Below are 23519 nucleotides of genomic sequence, written 5' to 3' on the forward strand. Positions count from 1 at the left end.
ATATCACGAAATAACCACTAGGTCTTTTACACGTCTTACAGTAATCATTTTATGTAGATTATAATTTATGATGATGCTACTTGTTACACACACAGTGACAAATCGATTCAACTCACAATAATTTCATCAATATTATAACAGTAAGAAGCTGAAATTATAACTCAATACTAATATACATAAAGGCATGTAACAGAGTAGTTGCAAGAAAATTAACCCCACTCCTTCTATTTTTTCTCACTTCCGCAGTGTACGTACCGAAGTTACCCTACATTTTACTGTATTCTCTTCTCAATTGACTCACAGTTTTTTAATGTCTATTACAAAAATCAATATTGTAATAATACACAAGTTCTTAAGCAAATCAATTACATAATATTAATAATAGTTAAACGTATACCTGAGGAAGAAACAAGTAAATCGCTATCATTAACAAAAAAATAAATCGCAAGTAGACAGTTTGACAGATATATTTCAAATAAAAATTACTGCTATAAACCCACAAAAGAGAACAATTATTATTTTAATTGAAAACAATTTTAATTGTTAATTCAATAACATCATTAATGAAACATTATATCTCTTGTTTTAATAAAATGTCATCTGTTTCACATTAATACTGTTGTTATAAATCGACAAAATTATTTTCAATTAAAATAATGCTGTTGATACAACATCACTCTTTTTTCAGTGTACAACATTTGATAATAACGGAAAGAATTTCAGACTTTTTAAAACTCTCGTCCATACTCGTCGAGTGAAGAAGTCTTATTTTTATCTGCTCACGCCGCCGTATCTCCTCTTCTTTTTCTTCTTCCTTCTTGGATTTCCGTTGTATACGGGACACAGTAATACACCATCGTATCCCCCCCACCCCCTCCCTTAACGATAACAACCGGCTGATACGACCGCACAGATAGAACAAACACATTCGCGATGATGTTGGGTGGAGTCTTGGTGAAGTGATGAGGTGGGGAAAGCGTCCTACTCACGAGCAAAATACAGGTCCGCGTAAAAATACCCAAAGCTTACAGCGGTAAAATTCACAAAGGCAAATACTTTACTCGAAAAAAAAAAAGAAATATTAACAGCATTAGCCGACAGTGGTCTAATTGAAAATCTTATTAATTCAATGACACTGTAATTACACGGTAAAATAATTATGGTTAGCTCCACTTTTATAGTTATCACAGCTATAAAATGTTAGTAATGATAATTATATTTATAAATCTATTATATAAAAAAATACATGGTCGCCCCCGAAATATTCCAAAGTTCATGAGATGCGATACTTTAGATTCCGAGATGAAAGTGAGAATTCGATATGGAGCAGGATTCGAAGTGCCGAGGATCGAAACCTCTTGAGGTAGAGAAAGTTTAAGAGTAAGATTTCGAGATTCAAAAAATCGAGAACCGAATCGAGAATTGCAGAATCCAAGTTTTTAGCCGCCGTACACATTGCGTCCTTTGTATTCTGAAACGAACGGCTGGCACAATGGTGACCGTAGGATTTCGTATGCGGACAGCAGGATACGAATTCCTTCGCTACCAAAGACAGGAATAAAACGGATGTCGGGCTGATTTTAAATGCATCCTGCGTAGTCCATGCATCTCTGTCTCTCTTCCGTTCCTCCATGATTCAAACGATGTATCTTTCCGAGAGGCTCGCTGTTTAATTTCTCACAATCCAAGATACGAAATTTTTTGAAATCTCAATTACAAAAGAGAAGCATGACTGAACAAATAATGTAAACACATATGTACATAACATAATAGTATATTATAATATATAAATTGACAAATTAAGGATTAATGTAATTCAGTATGTTGCTCAAAGATAATTACCATGAAATTAAAATCAGTTCATTACCTCTCTTGATAAGCGCATACCATCATGTAATTTTACAATAACGCATATACATACACCCGTGTGAAGTTGGCCTCCTAAATTTTCAAAAATTGAGGGGCCAACTTCACATGGATTATACATACGAGGTGTTCCGGAAAACCGGGTGGTACAAAATGGAAAAGAAGATAATTTCTCATGTAAAAATAAATCGAAAATATTCTTCCCAATTGTATTATTTCCGAAACATCCTATATATATATATATATATATGTATATATATATATCACGAGAAAAATGTATTACTGTTTTTATTAAGGTATAATTCAGGTAGCGCTCTGTTTCAGAAATCACGTTTGGGCAAGCATTTCGTGAAATAAACGGTGAAGAAAGCGAGTCTAGAGTCCCGACGGCGATTTCCCGAAATTCCGACGCGTTTAATTAAAACATCGGACATAATAACGCTCCGCTTTCTCTGATTTTGGCGCTGCCGGAGCGGAGCGTTGCTCGCCTCTCGGAAGAGAGATCGTTAATCGGGAGAAACAAACGAGGAAATAAAATTCGTAACGAGGACTAATTACAATGCCGAGTCGCGCTGCCGGTTGCACGATGGCTTCCGTCGTCTTCTGACAAGTCACACCGTACATGTACGTACACTCAACAAACACGAACATTCGCGCGTGTCTCGGTCTTTAAGCGGGCCAAGCGAGTCTCACGAAAACGTCGAGTATACCTCCGATTCATCGCTGCGATTATTATGTCCATGACAAAACAAAAAGTACGACAAATATAAAATCAAGTAAAGAATACGCGCGTATTTCGTATATGCGTTATATTTTTAAAAATCTTTGAAGCATTTGATTTTAGTAGCAGAATTCTTAAAATCCAAAACTTTTTAAGCATACGATATTACTTTAAAACAATTAAAAATTTTTATAAAAAATACATATATTTAGATGTATCTTTTCGAATCCTAGCTAGTTGATAATGTGATTATGTTATTTGAATATTTTGTGTTAAATTAATATGCAACATTTCAAAATATTTATGAATTTATAAATTTATACAATTTTTATAAGTGAACAAATAACATAAAAATAATATATTTTAAAATGTAAATTTTAAGATAAATGAATAAAATACGTATTTATTTACTTAACATCAATAACGAGAGGATAAAGGGCACATAAGAGTCAAATGTAATAAAGTATATTAAAACATGAAAAATCAAAAGAAAATATGAATAATATAATATTCTATAATTAATTAAAATATGACATGTCACTTAACATCATAAATGTTCTCATTTTACTGAAAAAGTATACTTCCATAATTTGCTTGTGAATTGTGTCAGTTACATTTTTTACTTTAATGTTTTTACTTTTTACATATAATATTTGTATTACTTTTAAACATTTTGTTAAATTAACATAAAAATTTGAGAGATCATTATTTGAGATATGTAAAATGTGTCAGATTTAATACAAATTTTCCAATTGTATACAATATATTAACGAAATACTGCAAAAAGAGCCAAATAATTTCAGTGTTCATGTAAATATTTTATTTTATTTTTTCGAGGGCTGCCTTGAGATAATTATTAAAGAACACGCGGCAAAAATAGAGAGGAATTCATATTCCAAACGCGTATTTAAATTGTTATGAGGGTGTGTAAGAAGCTTCTAACGCGCGAGAATAAATACTTTTAGGTTGGAACGCGACAATTTCAAGTCTAAACTAGTTTAGAAAAGTGTATGAGCCTCAGCTCATACACTTTATACATGGGTCTAATTGTTAATTAGGAATTAGTATGTCGCAAGCACGTTTCCCGCCTTTGCAACGAACAACGTGAATTCCAAAAATTATTACGCTACGCAAACTAACGAATTACGCTGGAACGCCATTCATCTTAATCATAATTATTTCGCGACGTAAAAGAATCCTCGCTTCTGTTCTAAAAACTAATATTGACTCTCTAAATCTGAATCAGAGTGGATAATCACTAATTCAATGCCAAATATGCCACTGTTAATTAATGAATGAAATGTGGTATCCCTAATCTATAGCGAACCTTGCTTCAGTGTACAAGTGAATTTAAGCGCATTTAACGTATACGATATTGTAAGATTGAAATTACAATGTGTTAGAATGTGTAAATATCGGTATTTTAACTACCCAGGAAAGTTTTGCCGACGTTGAGAGAACGACCCAGTACTGGGTCAGCTTTGACAGCCAATATATCGAATCAAGTACTGTCCCAATACTGGCGCAGTCCTTGCTGTCAGAATTGGCCCAGTGTACTAAAACAAGCACTCTCCCAGTACTGGTAACCGAGCTCTGGATATCAAGATAGGCCCAGTACTAAAATAACACTGGCTAGCCAATGTTATTCTGCTGAACACGGCTGTGTTCAGCAAAATGTTTATTTTACAACTGTGTTTAGACGAAACTTAGTAAAGGTTTCGTACGCTACTTAAGTTATCTCAGATTCAGATTCGCATAAATAATTTTGTTAAATCCTTGTGCTCGTTACCGAGTTAATATCAACGTTTACTTCGGTCGATAGCTATTCTGTTCAAAACACGCTTATTAAATTATTAATTATTATTACTATTACGCTTATTTTTCAGTGTATAATTATCAATAATTTAGGTTAGGTTAGGTTAGGTTACAACTTTTCAGGCTCTGGCTAACGCTGGAGGCTATATCTATATAGTCAATGGTTGCGTTCAACAGAAAAAGCAGCTTTGCAACTGCGTTGTAAAATTCCTGAATATGATTAATTTATACATTTAGATCCAGTGAGAAACTAAGGGCAAGACCAATCATATTAAAGAATTTTGCAACAGTTGCAAAGCTGCTTTCTCTGTTGAACACAGCCATTGACTATATAGCCTCCAGTGTTGACTTTGGCCCAGTACTGGTATCTAAGTTTGACCCGGTGTTGGCATTCAAGCTTGGCCCAGTGCTGGTAGCCAAGCTTGGCCCAATATTGGCATCCAAGCTTAGCCTAGAATTTATAGATAATATTGGTCCATAATTATCAAACCGGAGTTTTCCCAAGGTCGGCCCAGCTTTGGCAGCCAGAGTCGGGCCAGTACCCCAGTAGTACTGGCCCAATACTGGGCCTGTAGTTAAACATTTCCTGGGTATATAATGCTCAAAACTTCTTTTCTTTTATAGTTGAATTTCACTGATTGGTGCCAAATGTGCTAATATGATATGCTGATAATTCAGTACCAAGTATACCATTTTAGTACCTACATTATCCACTGATTCAAATTTAGAGAAGAAAAAATGTAGTTCTCCAATTTTAATTTATTCCAATAAAATATTTCGAGGCGATTCTGAATTAGGTATATAATTAATAAATAATTTTAATTCAATTATGTGTCATTTTCTTTTAATTAAAAAAAATTCATTCTAAATTGTTCTAATAAAATATTTATAATTTTTAAAATTAAATTTTACCAATATAAGAGATTTCCACATAATTTTTAAATTCTCTTCAAAATTGACAGACAATCTTCTGACGTTTAAAAATACGAAGTTGCTTGAACAATTCAAGGATCGAGTAGTACTTATCGAGGCGGGCATTTCACAGGCTTTTGTTGAGTATTCGTTTAAAAACAGGTGGATATTTAAAAAGCCACTCCTACAATCTGCACTCGTCGAGCAGCGGCCCATAAATAAGACAATTTACTGAGCATACTCGGACATTGCTCGGCGAAGCGAGAAACCCACTCGATCCTGCGTGCGGTTATGATTCCCTCGGCATAGTTTACCTCAAGTCTCGCATCTCTTGTCGAGAGTATTTGTATCCTTACTTAAATTACTTAACCGGCACTCTCGGAGTACCCGCCGGGCACTCGACACGCACGCACGCACTTCGCGTGCGAGGGACGTCGGATGTCGAAAGCTATAGAAAAATTGGAAAGGACGAGGGGAATTTCTTTCAGGAATTTTACGAGTTACTGACAACGCGCCGATTTCAAGCGATTTACGAAGGAAACGAATCGCTCGCTATCCTATCGAAAATAAAAGCAGCTGGAGCCAGACTTGAGACTCGTAGAGAAATTACTTTCATTCTTTTTTTCCTATTTCATTTTATTCCTTTATATCCATCTCAATCTGATTCGTCTCAATCTATGTTTATTATTTACGCATCTACATAAATATTTACCGAGCAAACCACGAAACTTCGCTGCAGATAAAAGATAAAATACCTACTGCTCTTCATTATGCGAGATTCGTACCTCCTTGTGAGATTAAAAACGCGTCAACGCGACGACGACCTGCATCGGTTACGTAAAACGATATCCCGGAACCTGGAATAAAGAGCAGCCCTGATACACGAGCGCGTGTATCACTTTAGTCACTGAAGCCGAGCGAGCGAAGCGACTATAGCGAGGCGGCGAGAGAGAGAGAGAGAGAGAGAGAGAGAGAGAGAGAGAGACTCGAAAAACCAGCTCGCCAGCTCGCTCGTCGTTTCCCATACGAATATGGAAATCGCCTGGTAACGGATGAAACGCATTCTAAACGCGACAAGGATGCATCGTCCGCTGCGCACGTGCCCCGATGCACGCGTGCAAGCCTCCGCAGCCGGTCCCCTCACAGTCCTCACGTGCGTGCTGCGCTGCGCTGCACTGGCTGATATTCCTCTCTACTCCGTTCCTTGCGAGAGAAAGAAAAGAAGCGGAGACACATATAAAATAACAAAATATACGAAAATTATTCAGATATGTTAACTGCAGTCAAAAGGAATCAAAGTCAAATTATTTTACTACGGAAATTTATGTTCTGCCCACGAAGAGAAGAATCTCAACGTGAATATCGTATAATTTGTATGAGAAATAAATTAAATTTTCTTTTCTATCTGCGCTTTTCCAGCAGCCCGTAAAACTCTTGCTCTATAATTTTATATTATGTCTATAAGAGAGGAGAGCTCTTGCATGCGTGAATATATAATTTGTATGTAGGTATAAGAAATAAGTTAGGTTTTTAATTTAATTTAATTTTAATTTATTTAAAATTAAACATTTTCGAGATGTTGTTGATGGAGCGCCTCACCACATTGCAGTCATAATCATGTAACGGGAATGCGTTTCCACGATATGGTTTAATTAATTATTTATTATTATTTATTGTGCTGAAGATGGCTCAAAACGTAAGCCGAAACGTACACAAATTTTCGTTATCTCTATTGTTTGTTTGCGCAATTGATTTGACAGCGCTGACGCCTAAATGCATTGTTTTTTGTACATTTGTATGATTTTATTGTTAATTTATTTAATTATAAATTATCTCATTTTCTATCTGCTTTTCCCATAAAACTTGCCTTATACCTACTTTAATATTTATTTTTTATTTTTACTTTACGATTTCTATTACCTATTTATTTCAAATTTACATTTACTGTCCCGCACCTACTTTGAGATTACATCAAACGTTTCTACTAAAATTCTTAGATGACCTATTCTACTATTCTAAGTCTACTTGATAACGATCCACCGTGTTTCGTTCGTGCACGAACAGTAGACATGAAAAAGTGCAACGAAGCGATATGTAGCATGACGGATGTACAACATGGATTAAACTACGGTAGAGAAAGAAAGAGAGAAAAAGACGCAAAGAGAGAGAATGTAACGTTGTCTCGAATAACGCAAAATTCTAAAAGAATATGTGATTGCAGGCCATTTCTCTAGTTGCCTCTGAGAGAGAGAGAGAGACTTTCCGCCAACGCGAGGAAATTCACAGCAACTCAGCTGCATCCTACCTCGCTCTCGAAATCGAGGGCCGCGCAGATCGTTTTCTAACGGGATTTAATGCAAACCGCGATGCGCAGCGCACGAGCCGTAATGCAAATGCGTTTTCCAGTTTTGATGAATTCTGCGATAACGCGAGAGCACGAGCACTACGAGCAGGAATATAGAGGCGCAATTCGCATGACAGCCGCGCCTTTAAAATACTCTTGCAAAAATGCGCGCGACTTTGTTTGCAAATCGACATAGCGCTCGTTCTCCTATAGCTATTTTTCACGGTAGCCGACTGTTGTGTTTGGAAAATTCGCCTTCTGTTCGACGTAACAGATAAAAGGTACTAAAAAAAAATAATCTTCTAAAGCCCTGCGAACGAAAAAGAATTATTAGAAACAGATTACAAAAGTATAAATAATAAATATTACAATATTTAACATTTATTCTTTATATCTTATTTCTATCCATGTGCATTACGTTTAATCTCCATTCCCAATTTCTTTTATTTCTAATATTTAATTTCCTGTTCTTAATATTCTTTTTTCCTAATATTATATTGAAATATAAAGTGAATGCCAAATTTCATATAGATATATTCCACAATCCCCTAATTTTAAATTATTATATATAATTGCAATAAATGCTGAAGAAATGCATAAACGCTGTAACCATAAATGTATACAGAATCGAATCTGGATCAAGCAAGAGCGTGTGAACAAACACGAGTGAATACTGGTACAAGTATCTTTCGCATTCATTGTGAAGCAAGAATTGTTCTTTGATGTTCGTTTTTGCTCGAAGCCTTAATTTGGTCGTCAAATATTTGAATATAGTTAGAAAAATATCAATTATTATTAAACACAATATTTCGTTCTTAAAATACTGTTTGTTATTTAAAATACCTGTGTCTCAAGAAATTTAAATTTCACCCGAGTAAAACATGTGATAGGTATTCTTCGCGCAATGAAGAAGATCGTGAAGACGAGAGCTAAACGATTCGTCGGAGAGCAATCGGCGTTTCTCCGTCACGGTCGCATCCCGCGTGTTTGTCGTATCACAGCGATCTCCATTTATTTCCCCCGATCCGCAAACTCCACAATGCTGCCGATTTCGTAAGTGTAGCGTGGCGATCGCGAAAAGTGTTTCAGCGCGTTTACGCGCGCGTGCAGCGGGAATTGGGCCGAGCATCCGCTTCCCTCGATATAAAAGAGACGCCACCGTCTCATCGCGCTTATTTATCCGCACAGCGGTCTTCTTATTATTTATTCACCTTCCTCTCGCACGATGTCTGCCGGTCGTCTCTGCCACTTTCCGATTTATGCTTTTTTTTTCACCTTGCTACTTATACAATTTTTTCTCACCCTTTCTCTGCGACGAATCCTTTTCGGTGAAATTTTTGGGATTTTTACATGATGTGAAGAAGTCATTATCATATATTTATTTTTAAATATTTCTTTCATTTAATGTACAACTTTTTCATATGCACGGAAAAAACGGTTTTACTGAAGTATCTAAAACTAAAATAGATTTGAAAATAATTTTGTTGGATTACGAAAATAATTATACAGGATGCTCAAATGCTGGAATGTCAAAACTTTTTACAGCATTGCTTATCACATGTTTGATAAGCTTTCCTACTTAATTATTTTGATAGTTTTAGAAAATTATTTCCAGATCTCTGTATCTAATTTCTGTATCAATGTCTTAAGAACTGTAAAAAATAAGATTATAAAATATAAAATTATTCAATATTTTTATTTTTAGACCGTATATGTGAGAAACACAATCAATACTAGAAATTTAAATGCCTATTACGGTCGAAGCTGGATCTTCGTTGCTTTAAATAACTCAATCTTGAATTACTAATATATACTATATATGTACTTGCATATGTACTATATTGTAGTCTTTTTCAAACTGCGCGCCGAATTGTTTTTCCGGATTAAATAAATGCAATTAAAACTACTCTAGCAATCGCGAATTAAATTGACAAGCAATTTAATAATTTGATGCTATACCATCAAGCATCATATATTATAAAGATGTTAATATATTAAAACTGTCAATAAATTTATTGCGAAAAATATTACCTCGGCCGGGACTTGAACCCGGATCTCTTGTAAACCGTACGAGCGTCCTAAGCCATTAGACCACCGAGACACAATTCGGCGCGCAGTTTGAAAAAGACTACAATATAGTATATATCCAAGTACATATATAGTATATATTAGTAATTCAAGATTGAATTATTTAAAGCAACGAAGATCCAGCTTCGACCGTAATAGGCATTTAAATTTCTAGTATAAAATTATTCCCCTAAATTATTACTATTAAAAAATCAGAAAGTGTCTAGGTCATCAGAACTCATATGTTTCAGTTACAGATCAAGACAGCTTAATTAATATAATATACACAATACATCAAACAAAAATATCAAATAATTATGAAATTTAATATAGCGTGAAGTAGTTATAAATAGAAATTAAACGTTTTATATATATATATATAGGTATATATATATAATATAAATATTTATCTGCAATAAATAAATATCTGCAATAAATCAGCCTAATTTAAAAAATTTAAAAAAGGGAACAGAAAACTGCTACGTCCACGTCGTTGTTCCTGGGTTACGCTAAAAGTAGTTTCTTGAGAAGTAATTAATGAGTAATTAAAAATAATAAGTTTTAAGACTAATTTCGAGTATTAACAATGAAAACGTGGTATTTTTATTGTTAATGTATTGCAGAATCGTAAGCATGGGTTCTCAGTATAAGAGAAATCGAAGAAATTGAATTTCGTCGATTACAGCGCCATCTATCATGAATCGAGAAAAATGTTTCAGACAAATTGTATGTGCTTTTAGCCAAAGATTCCGAATATGTAATAAAAAATAGGGGTTCCCATTTAAGATTTCAAACTTGCCTCCCCCTCACCGCCCAGGGGATGGGGTGGGGGGGCTGATTTTAACGTCAGTGTATGTCACCCTCGGAATGATGAAACATTGATTCTTAACATTTTTTCTTAGTATGCTTATTTTTCGAAATATTTGAAAGTTTCAGGTTAAAAAAATCACCCTGTATATACACACAGGATGTCCCGATCTTTTTTGCCAATCACTTTTGTGCAGATAGAGCAAACTAAACTGAGTCGAAAAGTCCTCTACCATTTTGCAATTTTCGCAATAGTTAACAAGATATTAATTGGTCTCTAAAAATTGGTCTTGAATAATTTTTTACTCAAATACTATCAACTTTACAGAAAAACTGCAAGAGACAAAAATCATTTATTTTCTTCTCATAAAGTTCTGAGAATTTTTTCAGAATTTTTTAATACCGTATTTTCTCATGTTGATAAAAATAAAAAAATGCAGTACTAAAAAGTTAATAAAAAATTCTCAGAACTTTATGAGAAGAAAATAAATAATTTTTGTCTCTTGCATTTTTTCTGTAAAGTTGATAGTATTTGAGTAAAAAATTATTCAAGACCAATATTTTGCAATTTTTAGTAATTAATATCTTGTTAACTATTGCGAAAATTACAAAATGTGGTAGAGGACTTTTCGATTCAGTTTAGTTCGCTCTATCTACACAAAAATGATTCGCAAAAAAGATCGGGACACCTTGTATATATGATTATTCCATTAATATCATGCTTTAATATCCAAAGATATTATGTGAATATTTGCGAATTCATTAATTTAAAGATAGGTTGTATATTACAAGAGAAGTTAGATAAAATTTTAATTACAAACAAAACTTATCAGTATAGCGTAAAAACACGAGTTAAGCAGCAGAAATACTATATTACGTGCGCAGCAAGATGCTCGAGGTATCGATGAAAAGAAGAAGTTTGCCGGTTTTCAATGAGGATCGAATATTAAAGTGGTTTCGCTGATTGGCCGTTTGTCTTTTTGCAAGCGGCAGATTCGGCGTATTGATATTCCGCCGCGGTACACTTGACTTTTAATACCACTTCTTTCCGGCCCTCTCACATCTAATTGTTTACGGTAAGTGGGTTAAGCGGTCTTGCCCCCTTAATTGCGTTGGCCAGTTTCATAATTTTTTTTTTTAATTAAATTGGCTCCTTTAATTACACGTGAGGCACGACGACAGAGAAAGCTGTCGCCGATTTTAAAAGGCCATTTTTTCGGCGAGACTAGGCGATGCAGCTAGTCATAAAACACTCCTGAAATATTTTTGCATTGATGACGCATCGACTATAAGCAAGCTCTTCTACTTTTAGATATGATGTAATATTATTTTGATCCAGGTTATAATATGCTACAAGAGAATCGAAGAATTTGATTTTATCTTAAAGAAATTTATATGTAAAAATAATGAAATAAAGTAAAATAAAATCTACATAAAATCTACATGAATAATGCAACATGTGTATTTTTATAGCATAAAAGTTTTATTACAAGTTTTTCTATCAAATAAAATAAGATTAATTTAATTATTAATTTTATTCTTTAACCTTTAGATTGCTGGTATTTTTTCATTAAAATAGTGATTCCTTTTCTCAACAAGGTTTTTTCTATACAAGTAACATATACATGGCGCAACAAAATTTCGAGATTTGTGCAGTCACAAAAGTGCAGCTTTTCCGGCAAGGAACATACGATCAAATACGATAAAAAACATTTATTTTCTCAAAAATAGTGTATTTTGGAGGTTTTTGTTATCACTGATTCCAATTCTGAGCATAGATTTATAAAATTTCGAGCCCTGAGCGCAGTATTGACAACATAAATGAATATAAACGTATATAGACTCAAAATTTTCCTTTAGCATTACCCAGAGCTAACGACATGGACGTAGAAAATTTGTAACTTCTTTTTGATTTTCTTTTTTAATATTTGGTTTTTAATTTTTAATTTTTTTTGTTTTACTTTTTTCTTGTTTTATAATTTTGTACTTTTTTATATTTTTTATATTTTTTTGTATATTTTTCAATATATATTTTTTATATGTTTTATTGCGTGGGCTACATACATACATATGTGTTTAATACATTTAGTATTTAAAATATCACTAAAAGTAGTGGTATTTTAACTCCAGAGATGGACATTATTTGAAATAGATGCATTTAAAATGGAAATACAAAATGCAAAATGCCCATTTTGTATTTAAAATATATTTTTTCAAAAACTACTTTACATTTTCATTTAAATAGTATTTAATACCCATTTTCTATTTGAAATACAATTAGGTTTAAAAATATTTAAGTTGGCATTAATAGTTATCTACTTTAAGATATCTTTAAGAGAAAAATCTTCAAAATATTTCACAAAGAACACGGAAAGATATCTCAAAATTGTCTTATTATAGACATCGATCTTATCCATAGGTCTGTTTTTTATTGCTGCATTTTCTGAACTGTTACACACAGTGCAATAAGATGAAGTGAAATAAACGTATATTTGTTTCACTTCAACTTATATATATTATATATATAATTGCACCGATTCAGAGTGCAGCAATAAAAAAACAGACCTCATTTATTCAGCAACATTTAGAAATTAATGTCTCCTTAACTATTGCGAAAATTTCAAGATGGTAGAGGACCTTTCGATTTAGTTTCTATATTAAGCATAGCACTGCATAATTAGTGGGCGTTATTTCAGTTATACCCCGTATAAATATTTTGTTTATATACATATATATTATATTAAAAAATGCATATTTTATAAAAGTTTATATACACATACTTATATATATTATATACATATAAAATATAAGATATATTGTATAAAAAGTTATAGTAAAGAATATCAAAAATAAGAATATTAAAGAATAAGAATTAAAATATTAAATATAAGTTAAACATACAAAATAAATATAAGAATATTAAAAAAACCGTTTTTAAAAATCCATTTTTAAAAAACCATTTGGAAAAACCATTTAAAAAATGTCTATTTTCTATTTTCTATTTTAAATAAGAGGTGTCTAAAACCCATTATTTTATATTTCCAAATGGAAAGATTACAACAATTTGACATTTTCTATTTCAAATAGATTCGAATAGCCATTTTGCCCATCTCTGTTTAACTCAAACTCAAGAACGACAAAAGTGGTTTTCCCGGCAGTCTAAAGGTTAATGATTCTTAAGTGAAATATTAAAGAATTTAAAAGTTTACTTTATACAAAAGCGTTTCATAAAACCGACACTTTTTGGATTCAATGTTTTGTGCTGTGTGCGACAACCTAACAACTTCCCTTTTCTCTTGTGTCCGAATGCAGCTTTATTACGCAACACGCTCCAATTTATTTGCAATGTATTCGCTTCGCGTCCGGAGCACATACTCTATTAATACCTGCTTCGTGTCTTCCCTACTGAACCTGTTTGTTTCTCGGCAAACACACCGTTACATCATAATTCTCGGACAGCATCACCGGTTTCCCGGCTACTTTTGCGGCCTGCTCTCGCTAAGGACTTTATTACTTCATTTGTCCAATATCATTTCATGATCGTAGTACCCCCGACTTCCTCACCGCGTTTCCATTCTTCGTCATTCTGCTACACCCCGCGCTTCGCCTCCGTCTTCTCAGTTTCGCAACCAGTATTCGCCGATATTCACTCGCATTTTGCTCCGACGACATAAACGCCGGACTTGCAGCCTCTCGTTAGAAGTTTCGCAAGGAGGATAATGCGCCTTCCATTTGTATTTCTCTCTACAGACTTTTCAAGTCGAAATTCTTTATCGAAGTTCTACATTTGACAATCAAAATGTTTGTTTTTATCTTCATACTTTATGCTGTCATATATTACGCAATAATACATAAAATTTTTGAGATTGATAAAAAAAAAACACAATGACCTGAAAAAGTGACCTGAAAAGAGACTCCAAATTATGCTTGAAAGTGTTAATTGTGACACCATTTCGAGATATTTAACGACGTCCTCAAACGTTGCGGTTGTTCTTCTCTAATTTCTTTGAATCTCTTGGAAATTTTAAAAGACGCAAATGTCTTGTTTGCGAAACTGCGATTGCAGAATTCACGAGATGAATCATTCTGAGAGCGGAGAGAAAAAGAAGAAGACACGTGACGTATGTATGTTGAGACATTATATCGGCTAAATGAAGCGATAAAACGCGGTCGCAGGCATATCATTACGGCATATAAAGCCGCTCGTAAAATTTTACCAATTCTTGGTTACATAGCGCGAGGAATCGCGCACATGAAGGATAAAAAGATGATCAGGAAGGGGAAAGGGCAATGACGAGAGGAAGCGAAATGCCTTCACGTTTTTTTCTTGCCCGCTCATGCGAAGATTGACTCTCTCGCATCTGGTTTTTCTTTTTCTCTCACGTCCGAAATTCGATCGATTGAACCCAGGTATACCGATGGTCTCGAGTTCCCAGCACGAGGAGATCCTTGGCCTCTTTTACCGGGAAGTACCAGGATGTTTCGTTACACGCGAACAACCTCGCAAACGTGACTTGATTCGTTCGAAACTTGTTTCGAAAAGAATTTTCCCTTGAAACTTGCGGTCGATAAAAATTTCAAGACTTGGACTGCTTCAAAGCGAACCGCGATATCTAGATGGATTTTGTATTTTTAGAACAGGGATAGTTCAACCTTTTTGTCTAGTATGCCATTATATAGAAGTTCGAAATCGTTAGCGTGTCATTCTACTACGAGAATTAAGCAAAAGAAAGACCGTTATATCTTACTTATACTTGCTTCTATTGCATTAAAAGCAAAAAAGATTTCTGTTTAATGAAGCTGATTTCTTTTACCGTATTCTATACAGTCTCGACCTTTTTTGCCAATCACTTTTGTGTAGATAGAGCGGACTTTTTAATTTTTTATCAACTTTTTAGTACTGCATTTTCTTATTTTTACCAACATAAGAAAATACGGTATTAAAAAATTCTGAAAAAATTCTCAGAACTCTTTATGAGAAGAAAATCAATAATTTTTGTCTTTTGCAGTTTTTCTGAAAAGTTGATAGTATTTGAGTAAAAAATTATTCAAGACCAATATTTTGCTATTTTCGATTCAGTTTAGTCTGCTCTATTTACACAAAATGGATTGGCAAAAAAGGTCGGGACACCCTGTATTTTACAATCATTTTGATGTAAATAGTTTATTAGCATGAAAATGAACAAAACGAACGCAGCTAAAGAGCGCAACTGTAAAAAATAAATTTTAGTAGATTACGGGAGAACGTTTGTTATTTTATTGTGCCATTTTTATTTATTTTTTTTTATTTTTCTGTAACAACATATACTTCTATATAGAGCCTATTCAGACAAAATTGCATAACCGTAAAACGTAAAGAAAATTATCCAGTCACATTTTACATGCGTCACGATAGAAATGCAATTGGATAATTTTCTTTGTGCATGAATTATGCAGCTATGCAAGTTTGTCTAGATAGATTCTTAGATGTGTCACTGAAAATGCCTTCGCGTGCCACTAGTAGGTTGGCCACCTCTGCTTAGGGGTTTGAATATTGAGAATTTTGAACTGTAATGTTTAATATCGTTCGCATCTGAATAAATTCTTCTTAAATTTTATGAATAAGATTAAAATCATTTTGCGCGGTGTAAAATCAACGAAGAATCGATCTGATGAAGAAGGAGCAAATAAAACTAGAAACAAACAATTGGTTAGAAACTGAGGAAGGAAAGAGGCTGGGTGTTGCGGCGATCGAGAATTCGCAGAAACGGCAAAATTGTCGTGATCAGCCAGGGCTCATTAGCCCGCTCGATCGATCTTCCGCGCGTGGATCGCAAGAGATCGATATAGGCCCCTTCCCGCTTTTTTTCTCTGAAACCATTGCGAGATCGTCGAACTTCACGATTCGATTTCCTCCGGGCGACGGGTTGCTCAAACGCGATGCCCAATCGTTCCCGGTTTCCTACTGTATGCCGATCTCGCACGAGAGATCGAAACTAGATCGCGTTGCACAAGACGCAATCGGGAGGGGAAAAAAAAAAGATCGCTGCGGGGAACAATTGCATTGTGACCCCTCGTCGCTCTTGGGACCTACATTTCCCGGGCCACCGATTTCTCAGCCACCGACAATGTTCTTAAATTCTCGGAGGTTTCTATGGATTACAATTTAAATAATCATTGAATCATCAAGAGGACGTGAACAATCAGGATATTATCATTCTTTTAGATTAAATTACAAAAATATTCGTAATTTATTATCGAGCTTTGCAGAGTCTTTATTCTTGGCCTATTAAACATGGTTATATGTATAGATTTATAATATAATATATATTATTGGACGTATATGTGATAACACAAACTACAGAAATCAAAGCCTTAAACGGTCTAGCTGGATCTTAATGCTTGTATGATTCCTATGTGAATTTATATACTACGTATGTAGTCCCCTGAAACGCGCATCGAAAATGATGATGTATATATTTAATTAACCGCGACATTAACCATTCTTCGAGATACTTTCAAGAGGTTTTGCGGTTCTCACTCGTCGTTGGCGATACAAGTTGCTTTCCTTGCATCGTTTGCCCATTAACCGATAAACGAACGCAAGCGGCGTCGCAGGGAATGACCTAGATTTTCCAGAGTTTCCTTGCGCGACCGTTTACCTTGGTACATCGGTAATGCGGGATCGTTTGGAGTAGAGCTCGAAGAGCAGGACTCTCTCGCATACTCTATGGCGTGGGAACGCACCGTAGCTGTGTATAAATTCGCTCTAGCGAGACTCAGCTCGCGAGATCGGAGCGGGAGGAAGACTGAAAGAGACAGAGAGAAAGAGGGGGCGAGAGAGAGAGAGAGAGAGAGAGAGAGAGAGAGAGAGAGAGAAGCGTGTACGACGCCGAGTGGTATGAGCAACGCTGGCTCGCTTGTTCTCTTGCGCAACTTCTTTTCCGCGCTCGCTTATCCCACAACAGCGCACCACAACGCACTGTACCAAATTAATATAGTGCGCAGCAGCGAGCCGCGCTCGGCTAAATGCCAACAACGCGAGCCGCGCGCAACAATTGATCGCAGCCGCTGATCTGCGCTCCCGGATGTCCGAGCGCCCGTCCAATCCAAGTGTCATTCCTACAACCGGTTGCGGAACGTTGGGACTGTGGCCATCATGGTGCCGCCGCGCCGCGCGCCGTCCCAAAAAGGGATCAGATTCTTAATCAGAAAACAATGGAGAATTTCGTAATTTTCTTATCCACCGATCCCATTGTTCAAAAAGCTGAGATTTTAAACAGAGCAGTACAGGAACGATTAAATTGAATTTTCTTTTGTTCTGTTTTCTTTTTATTATCAATGTAATTTATGACGATTGTAGCTAATTTTTTTAGCATAGAATATCTATGTTAAAAACTACACATAACTTTTTACACTGATAAAGGGAACGCGTTTTCATTTCTGATTCCCTTCTTGTAAAAGAATCAGCAAACTAGTTTGACATAAGAATTGCGTTAAAATCGCATCATTTCCTTCTTCCAGGTAGTCCGTGGAACTCGAGGATGCGGTGGCGAATGGAGCGGAGTCGAGGGCGCTGCGTTTGATGAAGATACCCAATTCAGACCGACGTCGGCATCGTCCAGCAGACTTCAACGGATTACCGAGATCAACTAGAGTGGGTGCCGACGACAAGTCTAACGAGCGCCGCTATATCATCTCCATGGACCTGACGGAGGCTTTCGCCCCAGGAGGTGGCGGCGAAGATCTGCCAAAGACAGATTTCTTCGACTTCGTGGTGTCGCCGCCGCCGCACTGCGCCTCGGCCGATGGCGTCGTCTCCGATGAGGAGAGTTTTCTGCATCGCGGTGCCAGTGGCTGCCGCGCTATGGGCAGCTACCTTCAGACCCATGATGATCATGAGGGCTCGCACGGTAGTTCGCCTTTTATCAAGGAAACCAATAACAATACATTGACGGCACTGCCACCCGTTTCGACCATCACCGGCTCGTTGAGCCATCATCACCAGCATCATCACGTGCATCACCAGGTGCGTTCACAACATGGAAACGTTCAGACTAGCGAGACCACTGCCATGGATCAATCCGAATGTGATTATTGGGGCCAGGAGGATGAGAGCAAGGAACAGACATGTAACATTCTATTGGAGGACCTCAATAAGTACTGTTGGTCTTCAAACGCGCACACCAACGACGGCGTCATTCATTCTGCGGCCGGCGGTCCCAACGATCATCATCAAGTCGTCGGTTCGGGTCGTGCGGGTTGCACCACCAACGACCGACAGAACACGGACGGTGCCATCTATACTCTGACGGTGCTGAACAACGAGGCAAACTCGATGGATGCGTTAGATTGCTGCAAGAGTCCGGCACCTGCATCCGGCGATTCTTGGTCTTTGCGACCTAATCTTGACTTAGACGCCATTCTGAGCATGGAGCCGTCTTCCGGCGAGCAAGATCACGAACAAACTAGTGGCGAAGTACCCAGGAGCGTCAATGAAAGGTTTCATGGAGCAGATGGCCGTGGTTTTACTGTACCCTCATCGCAATACGCTACCGATGATAGCGGATTCGTCGAGAGCAAAGAGTTGTGTGCACGAGCATCCTCAGCTAACTGTTCCGGCGACAACAATAACGATTGGAAGCTGTCGGATCAGAATCTGCAAGAAGTCGCAGCAGCAGCAGCGGCTGCGGTCGCTGTTGGTGCCGGGGATTCTGCCGAAAGTCTCTTGAGAAGTGCTCTTCAGGGCAAACTATATACAGGACCATCCCAATCGGTTACCTCGTCCTCACCATCCTCCCAGGCGTCCACTATCTCGATGCCGGTTTCGGGAACCGCTGGTTTAATGGTGCCCGATCAGCAACAACAGCAGCAACAGCAACAACAGCAACAACAGGAGGATTCTATGCAGACTTGTACCGATGAGGATTTGCTCCTCTCACAGCTGGATCAGACGACCTATCGACCGGGTGATTACGAGAAGCTAAAGAGCATCGCGAATGAAGTAGTGGAATCGTATTGCAGCCTCGAGCCGGTTTGTAACGTATCGGCGACCACTACAGTAATGTACACGTTAGATCCAGCAAGTGGGAGTCTGGGTACCATTACGTTACCGGCCGATCTGGGCCAGGTGAGCACTGTCACAGTAGTTACGGCTGCTCAGCAAGACGTTCTGCAACAGCAATCTGCTCAACGAACCGACGTGGATCAGCAACAACAGCAGCAGCAACCTTCGGGTCAACTGCAGTTGACTTCCGGACGCGTAGGAGTCACCTCCAAGCCACCGAAGAAATACGTCAGACGCGCCAATCGCAATAGCAACAATGCCAATGGCGCCAGTAATGGTAATGCCGGTACGGAGACCAGCAACGCGACTCAGCAACAGACTGGCGGTTCCGGCGGTTCACCCAGTAGTGTTCAGCGCAAGGAACGCTCCCTGCACTATTGCAGCATCTGCAGCAAGGGCTTCAAGGACAAGTACAGCGTGAACGTGCACATCCGGACGCACACCGGCGAAAAGCCGTTCGCCTGTAATCTCTGCGGCAAGAGTTTCCGTCAGAAAGCTCATCTGGCTAAGCACTATCAAACCCACGTGACTCAAAAGCCTGCCAATATCCAGCAAACTACTTCCGGAAGCAGCGGAAACAACGGAAATACCAGTCCGACGGCGGAGAGTAACGCGACTTCTGCATCTCCCGCCATCGCCAGCAGGACCCAAGTCGCTGTAGACCCAACGGGAACTGCCTGTAGTCCTCCCAGTTAGTTCGCAGGACACGGACACGGCACGACGCCAGGCGCGGACATACGTCGTCCACGTTTTCTTTTTTTATTTTTCTCGGAAAAAATGGCGGCTGAAGCTGGTCTCCGCTTTCTTTTTGTTCTTCATTTTTTATAAATACAATTTTCTTTCCATAATGGAAACGTCGAGCCAAGCTTGCGAGAAAGAGCGAACCATGACGAGCGCATTAGATAGATGTATCGTATATGGGGTGTCCAGAAACAAAATATACTTTTGAAAAAAAAATCTTTTCAGCAATTATTTGATAAAGTATGATACAACTTAAGTAAATCTAACTCTTGAGCTATTTAAATTGAACTTGATATTTATAATTAGTTACAACCTGATTAATTTATTTATTTGCTTAAATGCTATTTTCTCTTAATTTTTCGAATTTTTCAAGTTAATTTCATTAAAATTCATTCAGTCACTTGAATTAGTTTTTGAATTAATTTGATCTTCAAATCCGATTAAATTTGAATCGTTAAAATAATGTTGTGAAAGATAATTTATAATTTATAGAAAAATAGGATCGTGTTCTGTGACACCCTGTACATTAACGAGAATTAATTGAGTTTTGCATAGCGAAACTATGTGACCGAAGAGTTGTTAATTAAAAAGTTAATTAGAAGAACTTCAAACTTTGCGAGATTATCTATCCTAACGGTGACAGTTCCGTCGCCGGGTTTTTGTATTAATTATTAATTAATTATGAACGACCAAGAGGAGCTAACCACTCCCTTTATACTAACATGATACCCGTGAAATTATTGTTCCTACGATCATTCAATTACCGTTAATGACAGTAACGACAGAGACAATGACAACGGCGACGACAATGAGGACAGCACGATGAATGTTTATAGGCTAATATTATATGACGATATATTATATTTAATAGCCACGAGATATTAACGTTGAAGATGTTTTATAAAATAAATTATATATATATATATATAATTATGTATACATGATGTTCCACAATTACCGGATCCTCTTAATCGAAACTTCTTTGATAATGGAAAAACAATTTTCCTTTAATGAAACTGTTGGACAAGATCATTATTTATCCTGTCAATTCTACATAATTTTGTAGTTTATCTACAAATAGATATTGTATTAAAATAAAGTTCAATTGAAATTGAATGAGATGTTTTGACATCTTCATTAAAGAAAAATCAATTCCAAATCGAACGAAGGATTAATGAAAAAGACATCTGGTAGTTTTGAAACGCCCCGTGTACACAGAGAGTAGATTAAGCAGTAACTTAGAACGATAAGTGCAGAGTATCGAGAGGAAGACCTTTTTATAAGTAATTAGTAGCATGAGCTGTGATTTAGGTACATACTCAACGAGCGGTTTAGAGCGAAGCAAACGTAACGATATGCGTAAGTGCTATTCTCTCTCATTGGTACTATTTTTTTTGTTTCTAATTCTCTTTTCTCTCGCGAAAAAGCGCAGCTGAAAAAGAAACCAACCGCGACGATATTATTTTCGATCATTTTGAACATTCTATTGAGTGCTATATGCGCAGAATCGACGGCCGTAAGAATCGCGTTTTTGCTTTCCGTTCTTTCTTGCCTATTTTATTCGCAAACTAAGATATACGAAAGCAGTTTTATTGAAATATCAATGCTACAATCATGTTAGAAGAATATTATAATATTGTTGATGTGTATATATACACATATATGTATATAAAAACATGTATGGACATATTCTTATAAAATTATAAATATTTATGAATATTTATACATGTTTAAGTATATTTATACATAATTATACATATTCATGCATGACAAATTTTTTACCGGGTGGGTTGGTGTGTAACACCGATCTAAGTTTTTAAAAGGTATGTGTGTATATATAAATTGAATTTTCGGGAGGGTAACTTGCTCGCAATTGCGAGTTCTTATACTTTTTGAATTACTTCTTATTTAAAGTACAAAAATAACCAACGAACAACAGGGCTAATAAGAGCCAATGCGAATAATCAGGCGCAAGTTTTGTAGACTTTTTAATCTACAAAACTTGCGCTTGATTATCCACACTGACTCTCATTAGCTTTGTTATTTGTTAATTTTTTTGTATTTTACATCGAAAAACTGACGATTAAATTACTTTAGTATAATTACAGAACATTAATAAAACTATTATAAGATAATTATTCATTAAACATTTACGCACTTCGTCATTTTTGTAAAGAGTTAATAGTCTCTGAATCATCGAAGCTTCTTGAAAAAATCGTCCATGAAGAATTAATCCGTAGATATTAAAATAAAATGACTTTTCATTCTTCATTACATTGTTAGTACACTGAAAGAAAAGATTGGTTGCTGCAGCAAATTAGATGGTAAAATATGGCACAGCATTTGTAATTGGTTGCTACAGCCAATTAAAAATGCTATACCGTATTTAACCATCTAATTTGTTGTAGCAACCAATCTTTTCTTTCACTGTACCCAATACTCGTACATCATGATATTCACTGCCGTTGTCAGCACTAAACCTACCAATCTCTTCGATAAAAATAATAAACAATTAGTGAAGTAATTACAATAATTAACAAGCCACAATCTTAACAATGTAATGTATCAATGCGATTCTTTCGGCTACGATCTCGAAAGCTGCAATAATGTCTTACTTATGATATAATATACTCATTTCGGCGAGTGCGACGACCGAGAGACATGCGAAAATCCCTGCGAACATCCTGTAGACGCGTGCTACATTTTCCGAGGGTCCACGACCCCCGTAACAACATCATGGAGGTCAGAGTTTCCGAAGGGTCCCCTCGGGCTATCGCGAGAGGTTCGCCTGGTAATTACACGTTGCATCGATATTGCGTTACGTGCGTGTTCATCGCGTATGCGCAATTGCGCATGCACACGACCTCATCGCGGCTATGCTCGCGTCGTATCGGGCAAGTAGCGAATAAATTCACCTCACTAATAATATGTCGATAATTTTATCGGTCCCTCTGTCGACGATTCGTTATCGGGATAATTAATTGCACGGCCCGGCCGCTGCGTAAGAGTGAGGCGGTTTACGAGTGGTGCACTTAAAAGATGCGACACATTCGATTCTTATCAACGACCTGCATTTCAATTGCAGATTTTTTTTAAAATTATCTCTTTATCCGGAGAGAGTCGCGTTATATAAAAATAACGTACGTCCATTTACGTGAAATTAAAAATCACGGAATTTTGCGAGGGATCTGTGTTCTCTT

At 36.6% G+C, this 23519-nt stretch overlaps 1 protein-coding gene across 2 annotated transcripts in view; it reads left to right on the plus strand.

The window, feature by feature from the left end:
* The window catches only part of LOC108765838 (zinc finger E-box-binding homeobox 1), a 54706-nt gene extending 34200 nt beyond the window's left edge, over positions 1–20506 (plus strand). Inside the window, exon 2 of one of the 2 annotated variants that reach the window (XM_018514684.1) lies at positions 18036–20506. In XM_018514684.1, coding sequence (XP_018370186.1) covers positions 18097–20274 — 2178 coding nt within the window. In that variant the 5' untranslated portion in view covers positions 18036–18096 and the 3' untranslated portion in view covers positions 20275–20506. The remainder of the gene's footprint in view (positions 1–18035) is intronic. The other variant, XM_018514685.1, reaches the window with a different exon arrangement.
* The last annotated feature ends 3013 nt before the right edge of the window (positions 20507–23519 follow it).

Source organism: Trachymyrmex cornetzi, unplaced genomic scaffold, assembly GCF_001594075.2.
Source record: "Trachymyrmex cornetzi isolate Tcor2-1 unplaced genomic scaffold, Tcor1.1 scaffold557, whole genome shotgun sequence".
Lineage (NCBI taxonomy): Eukaryota > Metazoa > Arthropoda > Insecta > Hymenoptera > Formicidae > Trachymyrmex > Trachymyrmex cornetzi.